This window comes from Corythoichthys intestinalis, chromosome 18 (genome assembly GCF_030265065.1).
Source record: "Corythoichthys intestinalis isolate RoL2023-P3 chromosome 18, ASM3026506v1, whole genome shotgun sequence".
Classification (NCBI taxonomy): Eukaryota; Metazoa; Chordata; class Actinopteri; order Syngnathiformes; family Syngnathidae; genus Corythoichthys; species Corythoichthys intestinalis.
The window spans coordinates 36,351,629-36,378,173 of record NC_080412.1 but is presented as its reverse complement, the minus strand read 5'-3'; the positions used below and the strand labels follow the sequence as shown (position 1 = coordinate 36,378,173).

Here is a 26,545-nt window from a genome sequence, read left to right as displayed (position 1 = left end):
ACCTGAAACAGTATCGGAACCTGTTTTCACAAGCAGTGGCACCACCAGGGGGTGGCCAGGGGTGGCCACGGCCACCCCTATAAATTGTTAGGCCACCCCACTTGCCAGTATAGCGTTAGATTGTTGTAGCATCAATTATGGATTTCGTCCCAAATGAATGCATTTATTTTGTTTTGTGAAATGTAGGGCTGTCAAATTTATCGCGGTAACGGGTGGTAATTCTTTTCATTTTTTAAAATTAATCACGTGGAAATATTTATCGCAATTAACGCATTCGCGGTATGGCTCATTCACGCATTGTTGCAAACAGCCTACAATGGCGCCGTTTTACTTACATACAGAGATAAGAGGCAGTGTCACGTGAGTGGAGTAGATACAAGCATTCATTTGGGCCGTGCTATTAATTGGCAAAAACTTTGTCATCTCTCCCACAGCAACTATAAATATTGTAGGAAGCGACGTGAGGAAGAATGACAGGAGTTGACCTTTTTCTTAACACCCTGTAATGTACCCAACGCAGAGAAGATATAGCATTTGCAGCCACCACACACAGTCATGGTTGCACCACTTCCCATCATGCATTTGGGCAGAACAGTTAAGTCGCTACAGTATCAGTCACTGAAAGCTCAACAAATACACTAGCTGGCAGTATTTAGTCACAATATACAAACCCACATTTATCCTTTAAGAATTACAAGTCTTTCTATGCGTGGATCCCTTTCACAGAAAGAATGTTAATAATGTTAATGCCATCTTGTAGATTTGTTGTTATAATAAATACAGTACTTATGTACAGTATGTTGAATGTATATATCCGTCTTGTCTTATCTTTCCATTCCAACAATAATTTACAGAAAAATATGTCATATTTTAGAGATGGTTTGAATTGCGATTAATTACGATTAATTAATTTTTAAGCTGTGATTAACTCGATTAAAAATCTTAATCGTTTGACAGCCCTAGTTAAATGTACACCTTATGCCTAACACAATAAAACAGAATTGTTGTGGAACTCAAAATGTTGACAGAACAGTTATGGACTGTGCACATTAAATCATTAGTAACATCAAATATTACACAATACACCAAAATATATGAGTAGCTGTGTCCTTAAGTCTTTCTGATAGTTTTCCCCTGACCTTTTCACTGCAATAATATAATGAAAACCTGAAATTATGGCTTTTAGTTTTGGCCACCCCAAGATTTTAAGGGGCCCCATCTGGCCACCCCTATGAAAAATTTCTGGAGGCGCCACTGTTCACAAGTGGAAAATCTGAAGTGACTGTTGAACATCATTATCTTGCACGCAACAGCCGACCGCCTGCTAGACTGGATATATAAGTAATAAGTAAAATGGGAAAAACAGGAGGTATTTTTGTGTTTATTGAAGAATGAGGAGGAAAAATGTTATGACTAGTGTGGCCCAAAAGTAGTGGAGTAACTGTAGCGTTTCTTCTTCGCAAATCAAGTACAAAATATGGCTTCTTAAAACTCTTAGAAGTACATTTTTCTTAAAAAGTTACTCAAGTAAATGTAACGCGTTACTACCCACATCTGCTAATTTGTAAGATTATTATTACCCACTATTTTTTTAAGTGTAAAGGTTTATTTTTAGGACTGCACAATCAGTTAAAGCTGTAAAAATATTCAGCAAGCCTACCTGTTGAGTTTTATGAATCATCATATGCTTGAGTTATCACTTTCTTCCAACACTGCTCGGTTATGTTTGAACAGGGGGATTCTCTTTTTTGTATTAAATGCTTTTGGATGAACTGAAATGTTTATTATTTCAGTGTAACGTGCTGCATGTACTTCTGTGGCTTTTCTGTTCAGTGGCATGCCAAGACCCCGGAAATTGAGGACACAAGCACAAGTAACTTGTTTATCAGGCTATTGCCTTTCAAACCTATTTTCTTTTGCCCTCCAAACTGGAAGGTACTTATGTTTCTTGACCTCCTTGTCACCGGCTACTTAAATATAAGGGAACGTGTTCATGCCAGTCTCCGGGGGTCTCTGCGAATAAAGTAACGACCACAAATGAGGGTTCGTCTGGGGTTTATGGCCTGTCTTCGTTGGTTACCTGCCGTGTGCTTTCCACCACAAACCCTTCCGCATTTTCCTGCCGCTCTCGGGCTGTGACGTGTTGTGCTGACGGCGGCCTCGGAGCTTGGAGGAGCGGGGGGCTACTAGCATGACAAGATCAGGCTCCACTGCTCTAGACGCCCTGCCTTGCTTTGAGCGGAGCTCTAGATACATCCCCCGACCCCTCCTTCTTTGCTCATTTGCGGCCCGCCCAAATAACACCAAAGTCCCGATTGAATCTAGCCCGAGTCTGGGGTAGTGGGGGGGACCAAGCGGCCCTGGGAAGCCGAGGAGCGGACGGAGGCCATCCCTGCTGCATCTGGTACGGGGCTCCTTGTTGCTCGTAAGGCAGCCGCTTGCAATGCGAAGTGTGCATTTGCTTATGTGTCGTGTCTTTTTCCCCATTCATTTATTTTTCTTGCATGCACGGTGCATTCCGACCTACTCATTATTTCTAACCGAGAGGCCGCAAAATAAGCAGTGTGGCCTTTTCTTCTCAGGCCCAGGCCCGAAGAAAGGCCACAATTGTTATGGGAATCCGGGCCTGTCCTTTTAGTTAGCATGCTAACTATCTAGCTTTTAAAAAAGATTTATTTCTCATTTGCTGACTTCCGCCACGCATGTATTGCTTCAACATTTTGAAACAACACTAAATAACGGCGCTAAAAATATGCCATCATTAGTTAGTTTACTATATATATCCGAATTAAATTAGCATTCGTTTGTATATGAAGCTAACAAAATGGCGGATGCTAATGTGATGAAAATCGTCTGTGGCAGATTTGTATGTGCGAAAGAGCGCCCCCTCAAAAAGAAAAGAGCTCTCGACATGTGGGGATTCTCTTTGTATTTTTATGCAAGCTGCAGTCGGCTCTGCGTAATTTTAATGTATATTTAGAATTTAATTTACCTGTGTAAATTTGTACTGCTTTGCTGTAATTCACCCTAATTAGCTGTTCATATCGTTTTGCCTGTCTCCGTTATGGTGCTTTACTTTGGTGGAATCATGCAGCATCTTGAACAATATAGCTGTCTCTTTCACCTGGAGCTGGGGGATGGGACACTCATTGAAAATGACATGCTAGCCAGGCATCCCTCCTCACTATTTACCCCTCTGTATCCTTCCTGGTCTGCGTGGGGGAGAGAGAAAGGTGGTGCGAGTTCCCTTGTCAGGATTTTGTATCGAGACCATTATTGGTTTAAAAGGAAACCCTATGTGTGAAAGATCCCAACGTGACATTCATTTTTAAAATAATTGTACGCATCTCACATGGGAGTGGGAAAAAGTATTCATCATTTGGAACATTGCAACATTTCCACCCACTATCAATATCAATTGAGCAAGTTATATGAATTGATTCCCTTCTATTTGAATCTGATATTTATTGTCGATTTTGAAACTCTGAACACAGGAAATAGAGAAAATAAAGCTAAAGTATTTTAACACAAAATATTAGGGCTGTCAAAATTATCGTGTTAACGGGCGGTAATTAAGTTTTTTAATTAATCACGTAAATATTTGACGCATGTAACGCACATGCCCCGCTCAAGAAAGATTAAAATGACAGCACAGTGTCATGTCCACTTGTTACTTGTGTTTTTTGGTGTTTTGTCACCCTCTGCTGGCGCTTGGGTGCGACTGATTTTATGGGTTTCAGCACCATGAGCATTGTGTAATTATTAACATCAACAGTAGCGAGCTACTAGTTTATTTTTTGATTGGAAAATTTAAAAATTTTATTAAAACGAAAACATTAAGAGGGTTTTTTTATTTAAAATTTCTATAACTTGTAGTAACTTTTAAGTACTACAAGTCTTTCTATCCATGGATCGCTTAAACAGAAAATTAATGACATCTTGTTGATTTATTATTATAATAAACAAATACAGTACTTATGTACAGTATGTTGAATGTATATATCCGTCTTTCCATTCCAACAATAATTTAAAGAAAAATATGGCATATTTTATAGATGGTTTGAATTGCGATTAATTAAGATTAATTAATTTTTAAGCTGTGATTAACTCGATTAAAAATTTTAATCGTTTGACAGCCCTACAAAATATATAGCGTGTTTTTTTTTTCTCTTTGTTATCCGCAGTGCAGAATACCAAAGACCTAAGTTTCTTCTGTTATTTCTTTTCAGCTCTCCAGTAACAAATGCAGTGCGAGGACAATGGATGAGGAAGTCACCAGGCTTTCAATATCTTCTGAAGAGCCTAAAATAATATTACACGGATCGGGTAATGAGCCATTTTTGTGTTAATGCTTGTATACACTGGACTGAAAGTTGATGACATACAGTAGAGCGTACTGGGGTATTTGAAGAAGCAGGATTCTTAGTTCAGCCAGATAACTTTTGACCCGAAAAGTTTATATTGATGCATGCATTGCACTGATGACAGTGAGCCATTCAATTTTATTAATTTCCAATAAAATAATGCTCTTCATGCTTATCTGGCTAACTGGGTAATCCTGCCTCTTCCAGATGAGGGTGGTGCCGGCGGGCAAGAATTTGTTGTGGAGCTTCAAGAGACTGTGTTGGTGTCAGAGGGCGAGGGTGAAGGCATGGCGGTGCACAGGTTTGCCCCAGACGAGCTAGTCATCCAGGATGCTGTTGAGGATGTGGTATCTGAGTATGTGCACTGCGATGAAGATGAAGATGTCGCTGTAGAAACCTGTGTGATGGCCTTGGATGGTGAGGAGGAAGGCGTCGCCATGGGTGACATCCCCGAAGACGGCCTCGACCCCGAGCAACAGGACGATGACCAAGATGGCTGTGGCGATTATCTGATGATATCTTGTAAGTCAACTCTCTCTGAAGTGATGTCATTGTTCTGTTTTAATGCAAATGTGAGGGTTTTAAGATGCAAAAGTTGCTATTCAAGTATTGAAAGTGTGACATAATCTAATGAATTGTTTATGTCTGCAAAATGGAAAACAGTGAATGGAAAATATGATTCCAAGTCTGTTACTGCTGTTCAATATTTTAAGGCATAAAATTAAGCAATTCGAGTATGTACTGTCAGGAGCTCACATGTGCTAAACAGTAATATAGGTCTTTTTTGTCACCCCCACCAGTGGATGAAGCTGGTAAAATGGTGTCTGAGGATGGGACGGAGGTAACCGTGGAGGGAGCAGTGGAGGACCAGGAAGTGGAGAAGGATGAAGATGGACAGGAAGTGATAAAGGTGTACATCTTCAAGGCTGACTCTGGGGAAGATGACATGGGTAAGATGATAAGTGAAAACCTATGTAAGCCTGTCGCAATATGCAATAATTCCATTTATCGCGCGATAAATAAAAATGAAGGCGGTAATTTTTCCGCTGCGATTTATCGCCTCGCGTGCACGTGCGTGCGCGCGTGCGGCAGACGTGCTGTTAAAAATTTGGATTCCTCATTACCAACTGCGCAAAACGCATCTTCATTCCAGGTCTGGCAAAAACTAGCGCCGGAGCCAATCGTTCCCATTATATCCTATTGTTCAACGTATACCGGCCGCGTCAGTGCTCCGGAGTGACTGTGGACCATCTACGGCGCACCTGTAGTGTTGTTGACGTGTGGGCGCTCCCTTCAGGAGTGACATTTCACGCGGGGCGGCTATTTTTCGGCACAGCGCCGGATATTTACATTGAAGTCCGCCAAAACATTGTTACTGACTTGGCTGCTACGAACACCCTCGCTTTGACAACGAACAACTGAATGAAATTAAGAGCGCTGTGCTTCAAACTCGTACTGTTTATGAAAGTCGATTGTCATATGCTGGTGTTGTGTAGTATTGAGCAGAGGTGACTTCAGCGGCGCTTGCTAACTTTTTTAATGCGCCCACACACTAGATATCATGAAATGGCAAACTAGATGTGCTATGTCCCATGCCATTGGCTACGTGAGCCCAGAGTGATTATGGGACACGTAGTCCATATACTACATTCTAACTACATTCTAATTCTAAACTGTCATGACTGAATGGGGCTTGAGCGGGCCAAATCAATCCATTCCAGTGACTATAGATAATGTTGCAAATATTGTTAATTCAGTACGTGACACTGATGGATTCGGACCACAAATAGGATGTCTTGCTCATGTAATAAACCTAGCTACTAAGAGAGCTGTAGCAATCAACAGTGTGCCTTGCCCTCACTTTACAAACAGTAAAGATTGTTCTCAGCACTTTTATACAAAAATTTTTCAGATCAGTAAGAAGTAAGCACATAAATATTATGCACTAAAATGCATGTTTCTATGATGGCAATTTAATTTTTGCTCATTAGCAAAAAAAAAAAAAAAAAAAAACGAAACAAAAAATATAATTGTTAGTTTTTTACAGAGCATTAAATGTATTGAATCGGATCGAAAATCGTGTCCCCCGTATCAAAAATCATACCGAACCGTGACTTAACTGTATCGTTGCATCTCTATGGAACACCACTGCAGAAGATATGACGGGAAAAGTTTTCATTTGCCTAAATGCTTAAGTTATTAAGTGCAATTTTTTTTTTTTTTTTTTTTTAAACACATTTTATTTATTCTGAGTGTCTGTGCGGTATCAATATTGTTGTTTTTTACTTAAGAGGCATGGTCTATTGTTTTTAGTTGTGATTTCTTAAAAAGTATTTTTGTATTTAAGAGTAAATATTTATCGCGTTTAAATGGGTGTACTTGATCTATTAATATATACTGTATTCTCACTGTGTTATTATAAATTGGTTAAAAAAAAATTGGGGAGCGCAATAATATCGCATATTGCAATAATTTATGAGAATAATTATCGCACACTAAAATTTATCGCGACAGACCTATACCTTTGGTCTCCCTATGTGTTATAAAGAGTTCAGAGACCTATGTATTTGTCCGCTAGGAGAATCTGTAGACATCAGCGATGGAGACATGGAAAATATGGCACTAACAGATTCAGGCCAAACGCTTCGAGAGAAGATGGTTTACATGTCTGTTGGTGATTCTCATCATCAAGGAAACCATGGTGAGTGAGTAGCAACCAAATTGGGTTAACTTGTCCAAGGCTGCCCAACCTCACGCCGCAAATCTGTGTTATAGGTAAATGCAGTGCTTTATTTGACTTTCTTTTGCATTCTGTTTAAGACCAGTCATTACCAACCATGGTTTGAAAGGTCGCTATATGTGCCATACAGAATTATGATACTTTAAATGGTCTGAAAATTACTCAAAATAATATACAGGGGTACCTCTACATAAGAATTCTAATTTGTTACAGTACCTGGTTTGAATGCCGAAATGGTCGTATGTCGCGCAGGATTTTCCCATAAGAATACATTATAATTAAATTAATTCATTCCACAGCCCAAAAACCTACGCCGAGTCCTTAATAAATACTGCAGGCACGATTACGAATAGCAATTACACATAGCAAAACAATTAAATTATACAAATCGGAATAATAATATAAGGAGTCGGGTTCTAATGTGGCGGTTGTGTTTTGCATGCTGCTCAATGCACCGTGTGGCTGACGAGAGCGGTGCGGAAGAGATTTTACTTTCCCCTCCTTGTTCAGTTGTTGTTGGCGTCGGCTATGGCGGACAGTAGCCGTCTTTTGTTGCACAAGTTCTGAAATAAATAATTAAAAACCTGACGATGCCAGCCGATGTTTCAATAATAATAACAATAATGAGAGTTGTCCTCGAGATCGTAGATACTGTATATTCCAGCCGGATTGCCGAGCCAGTTCACTGACGCCCACACAAAACTCACACAGTAGTACCTCGACATACGATCGCTTCGACACGCGATCTTTTCGACATCCGACGTAAAATTCGACTCGCCATTTGTTTCTTCATCTGACGACATGCTCGAAATACGACGACATGACAGCACCGCAGACGAACGCATGGCAGATTTTCTTGTGTGAGAAATCAACACAAAAGGTTTCAAAAAGGTTGGCAAAGGTGGCGAAACAAAGAAAAAGGTGGTTACAAATTTTAATCGTTTTACCTTTTAAATGGAGTTGCAAATTATAGAAAATATGAGCGTGGGGTGCGCATCCATGAACTGGCTCAAGAATACATCTCCACGGTCCTCCTCCGCCCACTGTTCGCAAGTCTTTATAAGTCAAGCTGACAATTATAATTGTGGTAACATTGCCAAAGAAATCGCCAGCTTTGCCACGTTTTTATAATTTATTTCACAACTTATTCAACACAAAACACCTACTGTCTGCCGCAATTGACGGTGCTCTCAAGAAAACGTTGAAAGTGAAAGTGAAACTCTGAAGCTCACCGCTCTGTCTCTGGCATGTCAGCCCCACGTTGCGTTCAGGTACAGCAAAAAACGTCCGCTACATTAGAACCCGATTTGTTACATTACTACAGGAATTATTGTTATTATTGTATTATTCCTATTTTTATTTAGAATTTATTTGTTTTTCTATGTGTAATTGCCATTTGTAATCGTACCACCAGTATTTTTTAAGGATTTAGTGTAGGTTTTTGGGCTGTGGAACGAATTAATGGAATTATAATGTGTTCCTATGGGAAAATCCTGCTCGACATACAACCGTTTCAACTTACAAACAAGGTCCTGGAACGAATTAACTTCGTATGTAGAGGTACCACTGTATTTTTCTATCATTTTCTTCTTTATTTCATTGGTAAGTGTCACCTTTTTACTTTTTTCACCACCTGCACTAACCTTCTCGGGACCCATGTTGATTTCTCTCACGAGAAAATCCATCGTGCGTCTGTCTTGCGGGAAAACAATGAAATTGCGACGCTGTCATAAATTGTCGTATTACGAGCATGTCGTCATATGTCGAGACAAATAACGAGTCAAATGTTACGTCGGATGTCGAGGTACCACTGTATCTTTGTTCATCTTTCAATAATAAAGAGGTATATTAAATGGCAGATTACTTCAAAGTTCCTTTACTGAATGGCGAGAGGTCAAATCAACCAGTTTATTCACTTTTTGCCATTCATTCATAAAAAAGAAATAAAGCTTGGTGTTAAACTAAACTAGCGCAAATTTCGTTCTGCACTAATTTGTGAGTAAATTGGGACAAGGTAATTATTATTTCAGAATACTGTATTTACTTATTGTGACGTTGTTGTGACAGACTTGAATGTAATGTGCTGTGTCAAAGTTACATATAGCTAGTTGAAATTCGCCCCCCCGGCTAAGGCGCACGGGAACAGCGACGGCCGAACAAAGTGCCGCTCTGCCGATGCTGCCCCCGTGCGCGCCAACCGGGAAGGCAGAACTTCGCGCGTTCTCTTCTTATTTTTAACCCTTTGTACTGACTCCATGTTTCAAAAGTTTGAGGAACACTCACCAAAAACAGGTTGACAATTTATTCGTCGACAGTGGTCAAAAACAAGGCAAAAACAGACGACGGAGGGACAATTCTGGATCCAAAACAAGGCTACATGTTTCCGAGCAGCAAAAATCTGTGTTATCTCAGTGTCCAGTCCTTTTAAAGTCCGTGCTGAAGCGGGCCGTGCTGAAGGTGTGTCCGAAGGTGTGTCTGGGCGTTGCTTTTGGGTCTTCCCCTCTGTGGCTAGTTTTGGGCGGCTTAGGTTCGTGCGCGGATGGGACGCCCGCTTCGGGCTGGCTTGTATTTGTTTTAGGACAAAGCGCTTTGTCCTTGGAGTTTGCTGGGAGAGCTGATTGCGAGAGTTGGTGCGTCAATCTTGTTCGTGACGCACGCGTTGGGCTTCTGTGATAAGACGGCATTGTGTATCTCTTCTATTTCTTCTCATTAAACTATGGTGTGCTATTTATTTTATATTAGTAGTGCAGTCCTACGGTAAATATGAAAATGATACTATTTCCTGATAAATTATATTTCGTGTGTTAGAGTAATGCAAACAGTTAAACGGTGCCTACGAGAACCTGTACCATTCTTTCTAATCTCCCCCTCATTAGCCCGGATAAGGTGATTCCCTTTACTGTGTCAAAAGGGCATGTAGTGGAGTCTGCTTAAACAATAGTTAGATGAATGTGTTAGACTAATGCAAACAATTATATGGTGTGTGCGATGATGGTACCTTTTCCCTTCAATCCCCCTCAAGAGCCCCGACAGGGGATCGTAAAAACATGGATGTGGCCTTAGAACTTAGCTTTAGCAAGTGGTGGAAGAAATGTAGCAAATGATGAACAGTTTAAACAGGGATGTGCGAAATTGGCAAGTCTTTACAAACCTTTTCCCTTCAAGCTGAAAGTCCGCTCGGGGTTTCGCAGTTATATCTGTGCTAAAAATCATTGAAGCACTTCACATGCTGGATGCCTTATTAATAAATATTTTTCTCCTTCCAGGTGTGGAGGATAATGAGAGCTGTGAAAACCGGAATGGAGCAGCAAGCGCGCTTCTACACATTGACGAATCTGATAGCGTTGATGAAATAGGCCGACAGCGTAATAAGACCAAGCGCCGATCTGAGCCAAGACAAGTCCAAACAGGTAGGACGCAAGCGGGCAATAATTCACTATGGGAAAATGCCATCAAACTCTTTCTATTAAAGTACGTATGTGGTTGTACTTTAACTGATCAAACGAATTACATTGTTTTGTACTATACAAAACTATATCCAAATAACAAATATCAGTGGGTTCCAGAACCCTTTCTGTTGAATTGAAGTTGTTCTTGTTTTTCCATCCCAGCCATCATCATTGGTCCCTATGGTCAACCTTTGACAGTGTATCCCTGCATGCTATGCGGCAAAAAGTTCAAATCGCGAGGCTTCCTGAAGCGGCACACGAAGAATCACCACCAGGAGGTTCTTACCCGGAAAAAATATCAGTGCACTGACTGTGACTTCACCACCAACAAGAAGGCAAGCCTCCATAACCATATGGAAGTGCACGCCTTGAGCAGCAAAGCGCCCTTAGAGTGCGAAATGTGCGGCAAAGAGTTCCACCAGCAGGCGGCGCTGTTCTCCCACAGACTGCAGCACCACCACCGGGAGACCAAGAGTCAGCAGACGCCTCCTCCGCCCGCCAAGACGCACAAATGCAAGTTCTGTGAGTATGAAACTGCTGAGCAAGGGCTGCTAAACCGACACTTGTTGGCCGTTCACAGTAAAAGTTTCCCGCACATTTGCGTGGAATGTGGGAAAGGTTTCCGTCACCCCTCGGAGCTGAAAAAACACATGCGCACGCACACGGGCGAGAAGCCTTACTCCTGCATGTACTGCGACTACAAGTCTGCTGACTCTTCTAACCTCAAGACTCACGTCAAGACAAAGCATAGCAAGGAGATGCCGTACAAGTGCGAGCGCTGTTTTCAGACGTTTGCCGAGGAGGAGGAGTTAAACCAGCACGGACTAACGCACGAGGAAAATAAGACTCACCATTGTGCCCACTGTGACCACAAAAGTTCCAATTCCAGCGACCTGAAACGCCACATCATATCAGTGCACACTAAGGATTACCCGCACAAATGTGCAGTTTGTGGCAAAGGCTTCCACAGGCCGTCCGAACTCAAGAAGCACTCTTTAGCCCACCGCACCAAGAAACTCCACCAGTGCCGACACTGCAACTTCAAGAACGCCGACCCCTTTGTCCTCAGTCGCCATATCTTGTCTGTCCACACTAAGGAGCAGCAGCAGGCCTCCCCAGAAAAGAACGAGGCCAAGAGGACAGAGACGCAATCTCCCGTGGCGTCCCCTAAAAAGCCCGCCCCTAGCGCCTCCACCGGTTCTAGCCAGCCTACTAGAGTGAGCGCGGCCAGCTTAGCCAGCAGTGTGACTGTGGTTGTTGGTAAAGGACAAAAAGAGCGGCGAATTTACCAGTGCCAATACTGCGACTACAGCACGGGTGACGCTTCGGGATTCAAGCGACACGTGATTTCCATCCACACGAAAGACTACCCGCACCGCTGTGAGATCTGTTCAAAAGGTTTCCGGCGACCGTCGGAGAAGAACCAGCATATCCTGCGCCACCACAAGGATGTGGTCCAGGCAGAGTGATAAACCCTCAGCACTGCGCCACTCGCGTAAAACTGTGTGATGCATCTGCTGCTCTTTGCTTGTCCTCCTGTTTACAGTGAATCCCCTGTTATCGAGGGCACATTCAAGACCCACCCACTATAAAATGTTTTAATACTTTTACCTAGGGATGTGACAAAATATTGAAATGGTGATATATCGTGATACTTTGTATCCCAAAAGGTTATCGATATGCTCCCTCCAAGAATCGAGATATCGTTTTTAACAGGTGTCAATGTCTAAAAAAAAAAAAAAAAAAAGAATGAACCAACAAGTTGCTACCCTAATTTTCCACCATAATAGTGTCTCAGTTAACTCTAAGGCTGCATTGACGGTGCTCGACGCCCAATCCATTTAGACTGGGAACCAGAGCATTCACAGTCATTCTGTCCGATTTTCAGGGCATTTACAGGTCACTTGCTGTTCATTTTAGGGCATCTGTTGACTTTGAGTCATTGCCTCTTCATTTGGGTGATTCCCAAGTCATTTCCTGTTCTTTAACTCAAACAGGAAGAGGCCCATAAAATACCCCAAAATCGACAGAAAGTAACTGAAAATTAACAGGTAAATGACCTTAAATGGCCCAAAATTACCTCATTACCTGGCATTGGCTCCCACTACCGGCCATAGACGTCCAATTCGTTCATTCGCTGCCACCCTCCCACTTCAAATGAATTTTACGTCTACTAATGATAAACTCATTCCAATTCACAGCAAAAGCTTGTTTTTCTGTTTATTAGTTGTTTGTAGAATATCCTAGAACAGCATGTCCAAAGTCAGGCCCGGGGGCCAAATGCTGCCCGTGGTCAAATTTCATCCGGCCCCCAGCCTCTGTCATAAAATCAATAACGTCTGGCCTGCACACAGACTTAATAAATTGGTCAGCAGTATTGCTACCAGCATATGAAGTAGCTTACACACTAAATGCTGCTCCTCATTTACCCACTAAAAGGCAGCAGCACTCTAAGCAATATTACCCAGTGTGAACCTTCCAATTTTCTAAAATGGCGATAATCAACAAAAAAAAAAAGTTGACTTCAAGGATAGGTGGAAATTGGACTATTTCTTCAGTAAAATATCCAACAACTATGTCTGCCTCATTTGCAAAAACACTTTATTGCCAAATGTATCACATTTGATACACCTAAAATTTCATGATTTTGAGAGTAATTCAGAATTTTGACATTAATTTTTGGAAGAAAAAAAAAGATGGATGAAACGCGTGCATCTGCAGATTTTATGAGGAAAAAAACAGGATTTAGCTGGGGTTATAGATATTAGAGTGCTAATTACACATATTCATTTTGACATTTCTTTTTACAAATTTGAAAAAAAGGTTTCATCGGGACCTTATTTTTCAAATTTTGGGATTCTCTGATAATTGCTTCATGTTGCAGGTCTTTAAGGTTTAAATAGTTCAATGTGAGGCGATATTACCAAACAAGATACGCTAAAATGTACGGCAAGATTACAGGGAAGATACGCAGCGAGAAATTGAAGCAACTTGAAGCTAGTATAATTTCACAGCAGCAGTATTTCGCAAGAGCCCGTGAGTCAAATGAGAACGCCAAAAAGGCTAGTTGCGAGATTGTTGAAATGATTAATTTTGAAGAAATAATAAAGCAAATGTAACACACAGAATGGCTTGCTAAAATTTGCTTAAATATATTGTTCTACGTAAAGGACGTCAGCCAAGGTCAGCCCCCCACATTTTTACCACACCAAACCTGGCCCCCTTCGCAAAAATTTTGGACACCCCTGTCCTAGAATGATTTCCTGACCAATGTATTAATAATCGTTGTATCGTCAGATCATCGTTATCGTGAGCTTTGTATCGCACATTGTATCATGAGGTACCAAGAGGTTCCCACTCCTACTTTTACCCGTCCTACACACTTTAAACCTGTGTAAACTTCTATAAAGACAGTAGATCAAATATCATGACTGGAGAAATAAAAAAGCTGCTAGTTTCAGGCTTTTGAAGGTAACGACAAAAAGTAATTAAAATTGACATACAAACAGCAAAATGGGCTGCCAAACCTTATCATTTTCACTAGCTTAATGTTGACATCAATTGCTAACAAATGAGTATTGTTACACTCCTTTAAAACACTGATACTTAACATGTCAAGAAATAACACAGGACACTGTCATATGGCTGTGCACTGTAAAAACCCTTGAATGTTCGCCTAACATTCCACCATAAGTGGGGGTGTGAAAGACCAACTACGATAAAGCGGGGGTTCACTGTACTCTGTTTTACAGCCTCAAGTCTCTTCACGTGTACATAACAACACAAATGCTCTTTGGGAGCAGTAGAACTCTCTGTAGACTTGCACTTTCGACTGCATGTTCCATGCTGGGAAGTTTGCATGACAGATAGTGCAAATGTCTGTTTTTGATACACTTTTTTTTATTTTTGAAGTTAGCAATCACAAGGGTCCGTATTTCATGTCCCCTTAACAGAGTGTGAGGGATGTCTTGTGAGTCCCAGTGTACTTTACAAAGCAGTATGGATATGGATCTTGTTCGCCGTAGCACTTGACACTTGAAGGTATATGCCTTTTATGACTTCTATTGTGATTCCCGAGGCTTACATCTTCACTTCTGGCTTGTATTTGTAAAAATATAGAAAAATCACGATTCTACTTCTGTGTAGCACACAGGAACAATCACTTTGAGTTAAGTTCACAAACTTCGACTTGAATGGTTCAGTGGAAATTTCACATTTGCCAGTTCATGCCGGCCATAATGGGTTAGGAAGTATCCAAGGCAGTAAAAATCATCAGACAGTATTTTTATGTATAGTAGGGGAAAAAAATGCCCCACAATGCCAAAATATTCTCACTTGAACTATTTTTAGAGAAAGCATTTTAAACTTTTCAACTGACACGTGTTAAGTTGTAGAACTAGCCCAATTCTCTCAGCAGGTCAAAATAACATCCAGTCAGTGGCCCACTTCAGAGCCATAGATCCACCAACACGCATTGCTCTTACCAAAAGGGGGAAAAAATGTAAATCTTTTATGAAGCAACTTCAGAAAACAGGTGCTTGTGGCGTACTTTTTACATTCTTCCTCTTTTTTTCCCTCCCCACCTTATGATTGTTTTTATATTTATTTCATTTACAAGTTGTATAGTTATGTGTAACTAGACTTTTATTGGACGTAAATTATTGTTTTGTATACAAATCTGTATAAAGCGTGTAGATGTAAACATTTGATGAAAGTGAGTTGTGTCATTCTGGATGTATGTTGTATTTGTTAAAAAAGGTAATAAAAAAAACCAAAGTATTTCAGCTTTCACTTTTTATTAGCACACATTTTTACACGTTCTGTTTGTCTCGACTACATCATTGAGGTGAGCTGACGTTTGCAGGAAGCTAGGCAGCTGTGCACTCACCTAATGGGGTAAAAAAAAAAGTGATGTCATTAAATTAAACATTTTTCATGTTGGTCGTTATGTTACCATTTCTTGGGAGGAACGCAATGTTTTCAGGTAGAATTCCGGTTTGTAGAGAGAACTGCCTGAATTTCTCCAGCAGATCTGGGCTGAGATCCACTCCACGACCTGTGGAATCATGAGAGGTTAGTCTTCTCCTCTGTTGACAACAAATTTTAACTTGATGAATAGAGTTGTCTGATATTATCGGGTATATCAGCCGATACAAGCATTTAAAAATGATATCTGATTATATTGACGTTGATTTTTCATTTTCAGTTCTGGGCCAAATGCACCTTGCCTTCATAATCGATGTAGAAGCCTTCTGCCTTTGTACAAAGGCTGGTCACAACTCTGCACCGCAGTTATGGTTATTGACAAGCAAATATCTCCAAACTTTGGGATTTGTTATGTGGTGCAAAAAGTAAATGAACAATAAATGAAAAATAATACGTTAAGTCCATGACAGCATATACAGTAGGGCTGCAGCTATCGATTATTTTAGTATTCGATTAATCGAAGAACCATTGGTTCGAATAATTGAGTAATTTGATAAGGAACATGAAAGATTGAATTACCTTAGCTGAGCCTCAAATGGTATTAAAAAAAAAAAGATCTACGTACAACAAAAGAACAATTGGCTAACTTACATAGCAAAAGTCCGTTAGTTTAAATGCTATAAAATGCTAACTTTTTTTACAATGCTCTTAACAAATGGTTCCGACACATATTCCCACAAAAATAGGCTAAAAATACCTTTAAACTAAATAACGAATGCATAAAAAAAAAAACTCCGCTCAAACAGAATTGTAACTTATGTTGGTCTTGACAGGGAGCACCTGGATTCAGCCATGTGAAATGAGGCAGACTAGAAGGAGTATCCACCCAAATCAATAAAACGAAATGCAAACACTTTCAAAATAAGCTATTACAACGCCACCTAAATTAAACGAATACTCGAAGCAGCAAAATTTAATTCGAATCTTTTTTTCCTATTAGAATGTTAATCGATTAATCGTTGCAGCAATAATATACAGTATCAGTATCGTATTTTTGGAGTTCGTCAAATTAGGGTATCGATTATCGGTTTAAGTCTTTATCGGACAACTCTATTGATGAAGGGTACAGTGGCAGTTATTACCATATAGCTTGTTTACAACAGTGGGGTTACCCCCTTCTGTCTTAACGGTGTGTGTTAAGGCGTACTGGTCGTAACTGACGTCCAGCAGACGCAGGTCATTTTCATTCCCCCAACCTGATGGACGGGGAGATATTTCAGGGAGTAAAGGAATGTAAACAGATTTGCATAGGCAATATAACATGTAAACCACTGTTCAAATGTCAGCTTTTCAAGATGAATAATTACCCAGTAAAAAGTCATGTTGCATTTTAAACAATAATAATAATTCCAATCTAATGGCTTTCGGCAGTCATTGGTAACATTAAGCACCTTAATGATTTTAAAGCAAGTGCATAGGTTTGGTTGCAACATTGGTAGGAACGCCATTACAGCATAACCTGCATGTACTGTACACTTTTGGCTGGGGACGGAACATTAATAAGACCAAAAAGATTGGATACATTTCTCAAAAATAGCTGGTTACTGCATAAAAATGAAAAAAGTTAAAATTATTTTCATAGGGAGAAAGTCATTTTTCAAAATGCTTCCTTCATTTCAAGGAAGTTTACAGTGGTTGTGTTTGTGTGTGTGTGTTTTTTTTTTTTTTTTTTTTTTTTGGGGGGGGGGGGGGGGTTAAAAATTTACATAGGCTGCAAATATACTTTTTTAAAGAAAATGTAGAAAATAAATACATTTTAATTAATGAATAAAGGCACAAAATGCACAGTTGAATTAAAGTTGACAGTAGAAAACATACAGGAAGACACCTCTAAGCAGCCTTCTACTGGAGTTTCACAAGTTAGCAAGTTCACACAGTTTAATGTTATGCTAACTCTGATGCAGGTCAAACTTTCAGTAGCAAAATTAGTGGCATGTTCCCCACCTCCACAACATTGACATATTTTTACATTACTTACAGTGGCTGCTGCTGCTGGCCGAAAAAAAAACAACAACACCCTCTTCTAATATCCCTCCTCTTCAAAGGGGGCGGAGGAGGCGGTATATTGACATGTATTTCTGTCGGGATTGTGTGAAAGTGGGGGTTCTAGGCATCAGACAATCAAACGTGTGTTTGAGGGGAAAAAAATGGACCGTTGTTCGGCCATTCCTTACTACGCGGCGAAACGTCCTACACAATGCTCAGCGCGGTTGCGCAAGCATCCGCACGCACGCGCACATCGGTTCAAAGGGGCGAGTACTGACTATTTTTGTTTTTATTTAGTTTTTTAGAACCTTTTCATTGCCTCAAAAATACTTTTTGCATGTATTACCCTCTCATACTTTTAACTAGAGATGTCCCGATCGATCGGGTCCGATCATGTCATTTTCAAAGTATCGGAATCGGCAAAAAAATATCAGACATGCCTTTTTTTAATATATATATATATTTTTTTAATTAAATCGTTTTCTAATTGTATTTAACGTTACAGACATAATGTTACACTCATCCAGAGTCTTTAGTTTAGGCTTAAGGTAGGGTTATCAAATTTATCCCGTTAACGGCGGTAATTTTTTTTTTTTTAAATTCATCACGTTAAAATATTTAACGCAATTAACGCATGCGCTGCACGACCCACTCACGCATTGTCGCGTTCAATCTGTAATGGCGCCGTTTTACCTATATATAGAGCTAAAAGGCAGCGTATAATGAGTAGAGTGAATTTTGGCAGCCTTTGAAACATTTTTTTAATTGGCTAAAGCCTTACAATCCCTCTCCCTACGATTAGAAATATCGCGGGAAGCAATGTGGGGAAAAAAGGTAGTAATTGATCTTTTTCTTAACACCCTGTTATTTCCCTACACAGAGAAGATATATCAATTGGTACCACTACGCACAGTCATGGGTGCACTTCCCATCATGCATTTTGGGCAGAACAGTTAAATGGCTACAGTATCATTTACTGAAAGCTCAACAAATATATTAGATGGCAATATTTAGTCACAATATACAAAGTCACATTTATCCTTTAAGAATTACAAGTCTTTCTATCCGTGGATCCCTCACAGAAAGAATGTTAATAATGTAAATGCCATCTTGAGGATTTATTGTCATAATAAACAAATACAGTACTGTATGTTGAATGTATATTTTCGTCTGAGTTTTATTCATTTTTTTCTTAATGCATTGCCAAAATGTATATGATCGGGAATGATTGGAATATAATCGGGAACAAAAAAAAAAAAACAATCGGATCGGGAAATATCGGGATTGGCAGATACTCAAACTAAAACGATCGGGATCGGATCGGGAGCAAAAAAACATGACCGGAACAACCCTACTTTTAACCATTGTGTTTTTTTGTGTTAGCTTTGAGGCAGTTGATCACATTATTCACGTAACGTATTTAAACCGTCCTTATTTGTTATAACTACATTTAAGTATTTTCTTAAGGCAATTTTTAAAGTACCTTCTGCCTGTATGCATCTAAACAAAACAAGTTTAGAGCACACGGTAGTACTTTGGGAGTCAAATTCGACGTTTCACCGATGTAGCAGATTTTGGCAGAACACCGGCACATTCAGCAAGTGAAAAGGGGTGAACATAAGTCTGTACATAATAAAAGTAATTCACTTAATAATGGTAGGGTCAATTATATTCTAACAACACAAGGGAAGACAATCTAAAATACCTTTATAGCTGAACTCATTGTAACATTCGAATAAGGTCGCTTAAAAGTTGGTGGGGACAATTTGAGCATCCTGAAAAGTTGTTAGTGTTATATCCCTACCGTCCCTATGCAAACCTACACCCTTGTTTTAAAGAGTCCATATAACTGTCAGTCATTTAATAGAAAATACTGTATTGTTTTTGTTTACAAACACTGACTTGTGTATGTGAACTTTCCAGGCACATCAGTCTTCTTGGCAAGGTTGTTCATTCTCCAACATGTTCCATCAGCTCTGCACAGAAACAACTGGTAAACACCGTCATCATTTCCTTCTTCAAAAAAAAATCACGTTTCTTCTTCGCTCACTTTAGACTTGCATATGAAATATCCAGGTCACCGTCTGGAGTCGGGTTGAGCATGGCTGTGCCCATTTTCATGCCATCACGGTGTTGGACAAACCATTGGTCATTTGAGGCAAAACCGATCAGGTACCACTTTCCTGCCATCTGTGGAAAAGTGCATAATGTCCGAAGCTCTGCCCTTGACATGCAAAAAAAAAGACATTTTTTCCACTCAGTGGAGATGTCTTACCTGCTGGACATCGAAGTCAGCTTGGGGCATGACTTCTGCGGACGCCAAAGCGGCTGCTAACACCATCACTAGTAAGACCATCGTGGCTGGATGAGAGTTGGAGGATAATGATGAAGAGACTGGTAATGTTCTACTTGTCTGACATCTCTTTATATAGTGGAGGGCTCACATTCTCTCTCTTGCAAGCACTCACACTTACATAAAAATGGGAGCTGAGTCCAAACATGTTCCTGTAGCCACAATTTTAACCCTGTCAGGGTGAGAATTCAGTAAAAATGACGTCGATTGGAAAGCAACAGACCAATGTTTACTCCCTCTGAATAATCTTTTACTAAATATGGAGAGTGAAACAGCAGCTCCTCTCTGGTGTGTTCCACTGCAGAAAGTACAATTAAATCCAGCTGTCAGCAGTTATAACAAAAACATCGCTAAATGCCAAATACCATGTGGTTGTGTGGATCACTAACTGTATTCTCATGTGCTACACTGGCAATGCTTTTGCCACATCAATCATGATTTTAAAACAATGTCTTTATGCAACAAATAGAAAATTTTGGTCGAACTCAAAACTTTACAACATGGCGTTCAACTTGAAGAGTTCCATTTGGCAAGAATCAAGTCAAAAATGTGGAATTGACTGGTAGATAATAGTGTCGAAGGGGTGCAGTTGACGCTTCAGTCTTAACTATTTTTTGGCTTTAATATAACTATGGTGTTATACATAAAGGCTAGGAGATGTCATCAAATGTCTTATTTTGAATAACCATTACAATATGCATCGAAAATAAATCCTAGAACAACCAAAATGTGAGAAAGTGCCTTTGCGATTTTCTCCTTTCGACGATGATCTTTACATTGAATCCTCACATACCTTGCCAGTTTAAACAGGAAAGCAAAGAGCCTTGCGGGAAAATAGAATTATTAGAAGTCATGTTTTGTTATACAGTTTCATAAGATTGTAATTTACTGTCAGTGAGTTCAGAGAACATGGAACCTAACTTGGAATTTCTTGCTCTGACTCAGTACTAGAAACACCATAAAGGTCCCATTTAGCGCTGCAACGATTAATCGATTAACTCAAGTAATTCGATTAGAAAAAAAGCTTTGAATCGAATTTTCCTTCTTCGAGTTTTTGTTTAGAGTGCGTTATAATGGTTTGTCTTTAAAGTGTTTGCATTTAGTTTTATTGATTTGGGTGGATACACTCCTGTCTGCTGGCAACAGTGAATATGACATAACTCATTTAACATGTTTGAATCCAGCTGAGTTCAGCGCAGAATACTCACAGAGGTAAAAAAAGAACCCTAGAGTGTCTGCTAAAGACTTACAGAAATCACTGGCACAGTCCAAAATCTCTGGGCACACATCAACTATATGTAAAACTATGGCCTAGAATGGTGTTCATGGGAGGACTCCATGGAGGAAGCCACTGCTGTCTAAAAAAAATAAATAAATAAATTGTTGCTCGTTTAATGTTCGCAAAAAGGCACTTTGACACTCCACAGACGTTTTGGCAAAATATTTTGTGGACTGATGAAACCAACGTTGAATTGTTTGGGAGTAACACGAAATGTCATGCGTGGAGGAAAAATGGAAAAGCTCACCAACATCAACACCTTATCCCCACCATGAAGCATGGTGGAGGGAGCATCATGATTTGGGGTTGTTTTGCTGCCTCAGGGCCTGGACAACTTGCAATTATTAGTGGAAGAAGGAAATTCAAAAGTTTATCAGAATATTTTGCAGGAAAACCTGAGGCCGTCTGTCAGATAGTTGAAGCTAAAAAGAAGATGGATGTTGCAACAAGACAATGATCCAAAACACAGGAGTAAATGAACTTCAGAATTGTTTCAGAAGAACAAAATGCACATTCTGGAGTGGCCAAGTGAAAGTCCAGACTTGAACGACATTGAGATGCTGTGGCATGACCTAAAGACAGCGATTCATCCCAGACATCCCAGGAATCTGACTGAACTACAGCAGTTTTGTAGAGACGAATGGGCCAAAATTAGTCCTGATCGATGTGCAAGACTGATCTGCAGCTACAGGAAGCGTCTGGTTGAAGTTATTGCTGCCAAAGGGGGGGCCACAAAATATTAAATGTGATAGTACACTTACTTATTTTTCCCACTTCTGTCAGTGATTGCATACTATCCTAATTAAAATATGAAAACATGAATGTTTGGGTGGATTTAGTTAAAGCAGACACTGATTTTTTTTCATCTGTGTGATTTTGACAAAGATCAGATCACATTTGATGGTGATTTTATGCAGAAATGTGAGAAATTTCAAAAGGCCCAGACACTTTTTCATACCACAGTATATTTAGCTGTTTTTTGCAGGAACATGTGTTTGAACAATTTTTCAAGACTATTGTTTAAAAAAAAACAAACTTTAGCATTTTAGAGCATTTAAGCAAGCAGACTAACTCTGTGAGTTAGCCAATTGTTCTTTTGTTGTACTTAGATCCTCATCCATTTATTTTTTAATATGTTTGAGGGTAAGCTCTGTTATTACTTCATTTGAAGAAACACTCAGGAATTTTATATTTTGTCCATATTTAATGCTCCTTTGAAAGTGCAATCTCAGCAATCCGTTTTACATCTCCTAAAATTGATTCTGCAATACATTAAATGTTCCTCATCCAATGACTCGGTTATTCGAACTAACTAGTTGATCGATTAATCGACTACTAAAATAATCGATAGCTGCAGCCTTAGTCCCATTTTGACAGAAACATGCTCACTGATAAAATCACTTAAAATTGAAGGTACACATGTGTTTTAGTTGGACAGTAAGTCTCAATAGCAATGCAAGTAACGTCTTCATAGATGGCTAACAGAAAAAAATCTAATCAGTCAAAACAATGTTTTATATCGGTGTTAAAAAAAAAAGAAAAAAGTTTAATCATGTATTCAAGTAGTAGAATTATTACACGATCCAGTAGATCAGTACAAGAAATGAATCAAACAATCTCCCTTTACAAATGCAATAATACTAAGACTACAAAAGCTTTTCATTTATTGATCTTGTAATTCTCGACAATGTAACTCGTTAAACACAAATTAATTCACGTGATAAAGGGAGGGGTGCAGGGGAAAAAAACTTAGTGCAGTGACTTTGGCTTTACATGAAAACACTGTATTGATTTAAACAGCTTGCTTCACCCACTCTATGCATTATGACAAGGAGATACAGCGCAGTAAATATCATACTCACAATGCTAAGCCCTTCATTAACAAATGAATAATTTAAAGTACAAATTTCCTGCATGACTGCAAAAACAGTCCTGGGAGATCTTTTGTGACGGTTAAATGTACATACAGTAGTGAAGTGTATTGTATCTACATTTTGTGCATCATTATTTTTAATATTAAATCAACAACAAAACTAAAACCTTTTTATTTTCAAAGACATGAGATTCACGTCTTAAAGCTGCGTTGTTTCCAAGGAAGTGAAACTAGACCAAGTCTGGTGGGGCAGATTGAGGGCATGTAACGGCATCAGCCATAGTGAGGAAGTCAACCCAGTTCTGGTAGAAGCCCCGTGAATATGTTCCCGTGGTGATGGCGAGCCCCCACAGACGACTTCGAGCCGTTTTGTTCCTCAGGGCCAGCTGAGCTTCTCGCTCGGTCACGTTGAAGCTGATATTCACTACTTGTGACACCAATAGGTACAGCAGCCCCCCTGTAACTATGACACTGTACCAGGCACAGGTGAAGCAGATTGCTGAGCTGCACACACACAAAGAAGGATTTAGAAAGCGCATAGAGTAAGTTATGTGTGCATGAATCTTTTCTTATTTAGCAGGACCAAAATGGCTAAGTTACTGCAATAAAAATGACACCTACCTGGTTTGAGAGTAGACCCCAGGGCAGTAGAAGAGTGCGCTGACTAGATACTGTTGAGGGCACAGGCTGCGGAGCACCAAACTGATCCCGTACAGAGATGTCAGCAGGAACACACACAGAGTCAACAGGAAGCTGCGGTGGTTACCCTGTCCTACACAACTGTTTATCCTACAAAATAGTACACACACGTTGTTGGTTTTGGTTCAAGCTTAGGACTTGTTTCACATTTATGTTACATCCTAAGCTTTGGTTAAATCGACCTACACTGCTGGCCAAAAGTATTGGCACCCCTGCAATTCTGCTCATTTTCTTACAGAAAATGATTGTAATTACAAATGCTGTGGTAGTAATAGCTACATTTATTTTGCTTGCAATGAAAAAACACAAAAGAGAATGAAGAAAATTAATCATTATCATTTTACACAAAACTCCAAAAATGGGTTGGACAAAAGTATTGGCGCCCTCAGCCTAATACTTGGTAGCGCAAACTTTAGACAAAATAACTGCGAACACCCGCTTCGGGTATCCATTAAAGAGTTTCTTACAATGCTCTGCTGGAATTTTAGACCATTCATCTTTGGCCAATGGCTCCAGGTCTCTGAGATTTGAAGGGTGCCTTCTCCAAACTGCCACTTTCAGATCTCTCCACAGGTGTTCTTTGGGATTCAGGTCTGGACTCATTGCTAGCCACTTTAGAAGTCTCCAGTGCTTTCTCTCAAACCATTTTCTAGTGCTTTTTGAAGTGTGTTTTGGGTCTTTGTCCTGCTGGAAGACCCATGACCTCTGAGGGAGACCCAGATTTCTCCAACTGGGCCCTAAATTATGCTGCAAAATTTGTTGGTAGTCTTCAGACCTCATAATGCTGTGCACACGGTCAAGCAGTCCGGTGCCAGAGGCAGCAAAGCAACCCCAAAGCAACAGTGAATCGCCACCATGTTTGACTGTGGGGACTGTGTTCTTTTCTTTGAAGGCCTCGTTTTTTTTCCTGTAAACTCTATGTTGATGCCTTTTCCCAAAAAGCTGTACTTTTGTCTCATCTGACCAGAGAATATTCTTCCAAAACGTTTTTGGCTTTCTCAGGTAAGTTTTGGAAAATTCCAGCCTGGCTTTTTTTATGTCTCTGGGTGAGAAATGGGGTCTTCCTGGGTATCCTACCATAGAGTCCCTTTTCATTCAGACGCCGACGGATAGTACGTGTTGACACTGTTGTACCCTCGGACTACAGGACAACTTGAACTTGTTTGGATGTTAGTCAAGGTTCTTTATCCACCATCCGCACAATCTTTCAGTGAAATCTCTCGTCAATTTTTCATTTCTGTCCACATTTAGGGAGGTTAGCTACAGTGCCATGGGCTTTACACTTTTTTAATGACACTGCGCACGGTAGACACAGGAACAATCAGGTCTTTGGAGATGGACTTGTAGTCTTAAGATTGACCATGCTTCCTCACAATTTTGCTTCTCAAGTCCTCAGACAGTTTTGTGGTCTTCTTTCTTTTCCCCATGCTCAATGTGGTACAAACAAGGACACGGGACAGAGGTTGAGTCAACTTTAATCCATTTTAACTGGATGCAAGTGTCAATTAGTTATTGCCACTACCTGTTATGTGCCACAGGTAAGTAACGGGTGCTGTTAATTACACAAATTAGAGAAGCATCACAATTTTTCAAAGGGTGCCAATACTTCAGGCTCATTTTTTGGAGTTTAGTGTAAAAATGATAATGATTTTTTTTCCCATTTTCTTTTGTGTTTTTTCATTGCAAGCAAAATAAATGAAGCTATTTCTACAAAATCATTTGCAATTGCAATCATTTTCTGGGAGAAATTGAGCATTATCTGACAGAATTGCAGGGGTGCCAAGACTTTTGGCCGGCAGTGTAATTATGAGTATGATGAATGAATGCTACTGCAATGCAATATTAAGTTTATTGCAGTTTTCTAAGTTTTATTACATGCTTGAAAATGCTCAAACTGTACTTGAGAAGATTCATTGGAATCTTAGTTTATGTTGTTGTGATATTTTGCGGATAGTCTGTAAAACCACACACCAGACACAGTGGTGGTCCAGGCGATGTACACATGCTCCGCATGTTCTACAGTGTCCCGCTCGAGGTGGTCGTAGGATTTTGCAAATAGAACAGCGGCTCCATTTTCCCACAGGTCTTGATTCTGAGAGAGGTGAGGAGGCCTCTGACAGCACTGATACAGTAAGATGTGATGAACCGTTGATGTCCTCATGTGGTGTGCTACTGACAATCCCCGGGCCTCTCTTGGTCCGAACCAGAGAGACAATTGTGAAGATCATCCCAGTGGTCACAGTGCACAGTTGCCCCTGACTCACATCTCCACGAGGTAAAATCTCAGTGATGAAGAGGTAATACATGTAGGCGAGAGAGTAGAGCGCCAGGGTGAGGAAGAAGAGCGTGCGTCTTTTCCTTTTGTGGGTGGCATAGTAGAGCCATAGCACCAAGCCAGGTAGAGCCGTTAGGATCATGATACCTAGCAGATAGTGCAGCGCCGCCACACGTATCAGGAGTGGCAGAAGAACCAGTGCAGGAACCAGGGAGATCTCCAAGTTGTCAATTAAGGCTACCAGTAGAAATGAATGGCATCCACTCTTTGGCGCCTTGTCTCTCAGCCATCTACAAACGATAATTATATTGATCGACAGACAGTTAGCAATGACTGTGTGGATGGATCATCGTATAGTTATTAAACCGTAACGTGATGTGAAATTTAGGTACAATATTGCCTCTTCGTCTTACCTGTTGAAGGCCTCATTCAGATCCTCACAGTCACAACAACACCCGTTCTGGAATATGTCGCATTCACAGCAACACATTGGATCGTCAGGTTCTGGAGGTTTTAACTTCTCCCATTTCATAGTGGCTTA

General features: G+C 40.1%; 2 protein-coding genes across 8 annotated transcripts; one reads left to right on the top strand and one right to left on the bottom strand.

The window, feature by feature from the left end:
- Positions 1-1,876: 1,876 nt before the first annotated feature.
- LOC130906807 (zinc finger X-chromosomal protein) lies at positions 1,877-15,348 on the top strand. 7 transcript variants are annotated; one of them, XM_057821456.1, is made up of 8 exons: positions 1,877-2,404; positions 4,230-4,326; positions 4,572-4,665; positions 4,758-4,886; positions 5,165-5,314; positions 6,943-7,065; positions 10,371-10,514; positions 10,716-15,348. In XM_057821456.1, the coding sequence occupies exons 3-8, from the start codon at positions 4,572-4,574 to the stop codon at positions 12,020-12,022; spliced, it is 1,947 nt and encodes a 648-aa protein (XP_057677439.1). In that variant the 5' UTR covers positions 1,877-2,404; positions 4,230-4,326; the 3' UTR covers positions 12,023-15,348. The 7 variants fall into 7 exon arrangements, with proteins under 7 accessions (XP_057677439.1, XP_057677437.1, XP_057677438.1 ...); XM_057821454.1 differs by having other exon boundaries at positions 4,740-4,886; XM_057821455.1 differs by having other exon boundaries at positions 1,877-2,425; positions 4,740-4,886.
- LOC130906809 (palmitoyltransferase ZDHHC23-A-like) lies at positions 15,307-26,545 on the bottom strand. The gene is made up of 9 exons (XM_057821459.1): positions 26,418-26,545; positions 25,701-26,294; positions 23,652-23,819; positions 23,300-23,534; positions 19,576-19,715; positions 19,428-19,501; positions 16,622-16,735; positions 15,508-15,609; positions 15,307-15,441 (listed from the first exon to the last, which is right to left on the bottom strand). The coding sequence occupies exons 1-9, from the start codon at positions 26,534-26,536 to the stop codon at positions 15,422-15,424; spliced, it is 1,566 nt and encodes a 521-aa protein (XP_057677442.1). The 5' UTR covers positions 26,537-26,545; the 3' UTR covers positions 15,307-15,421.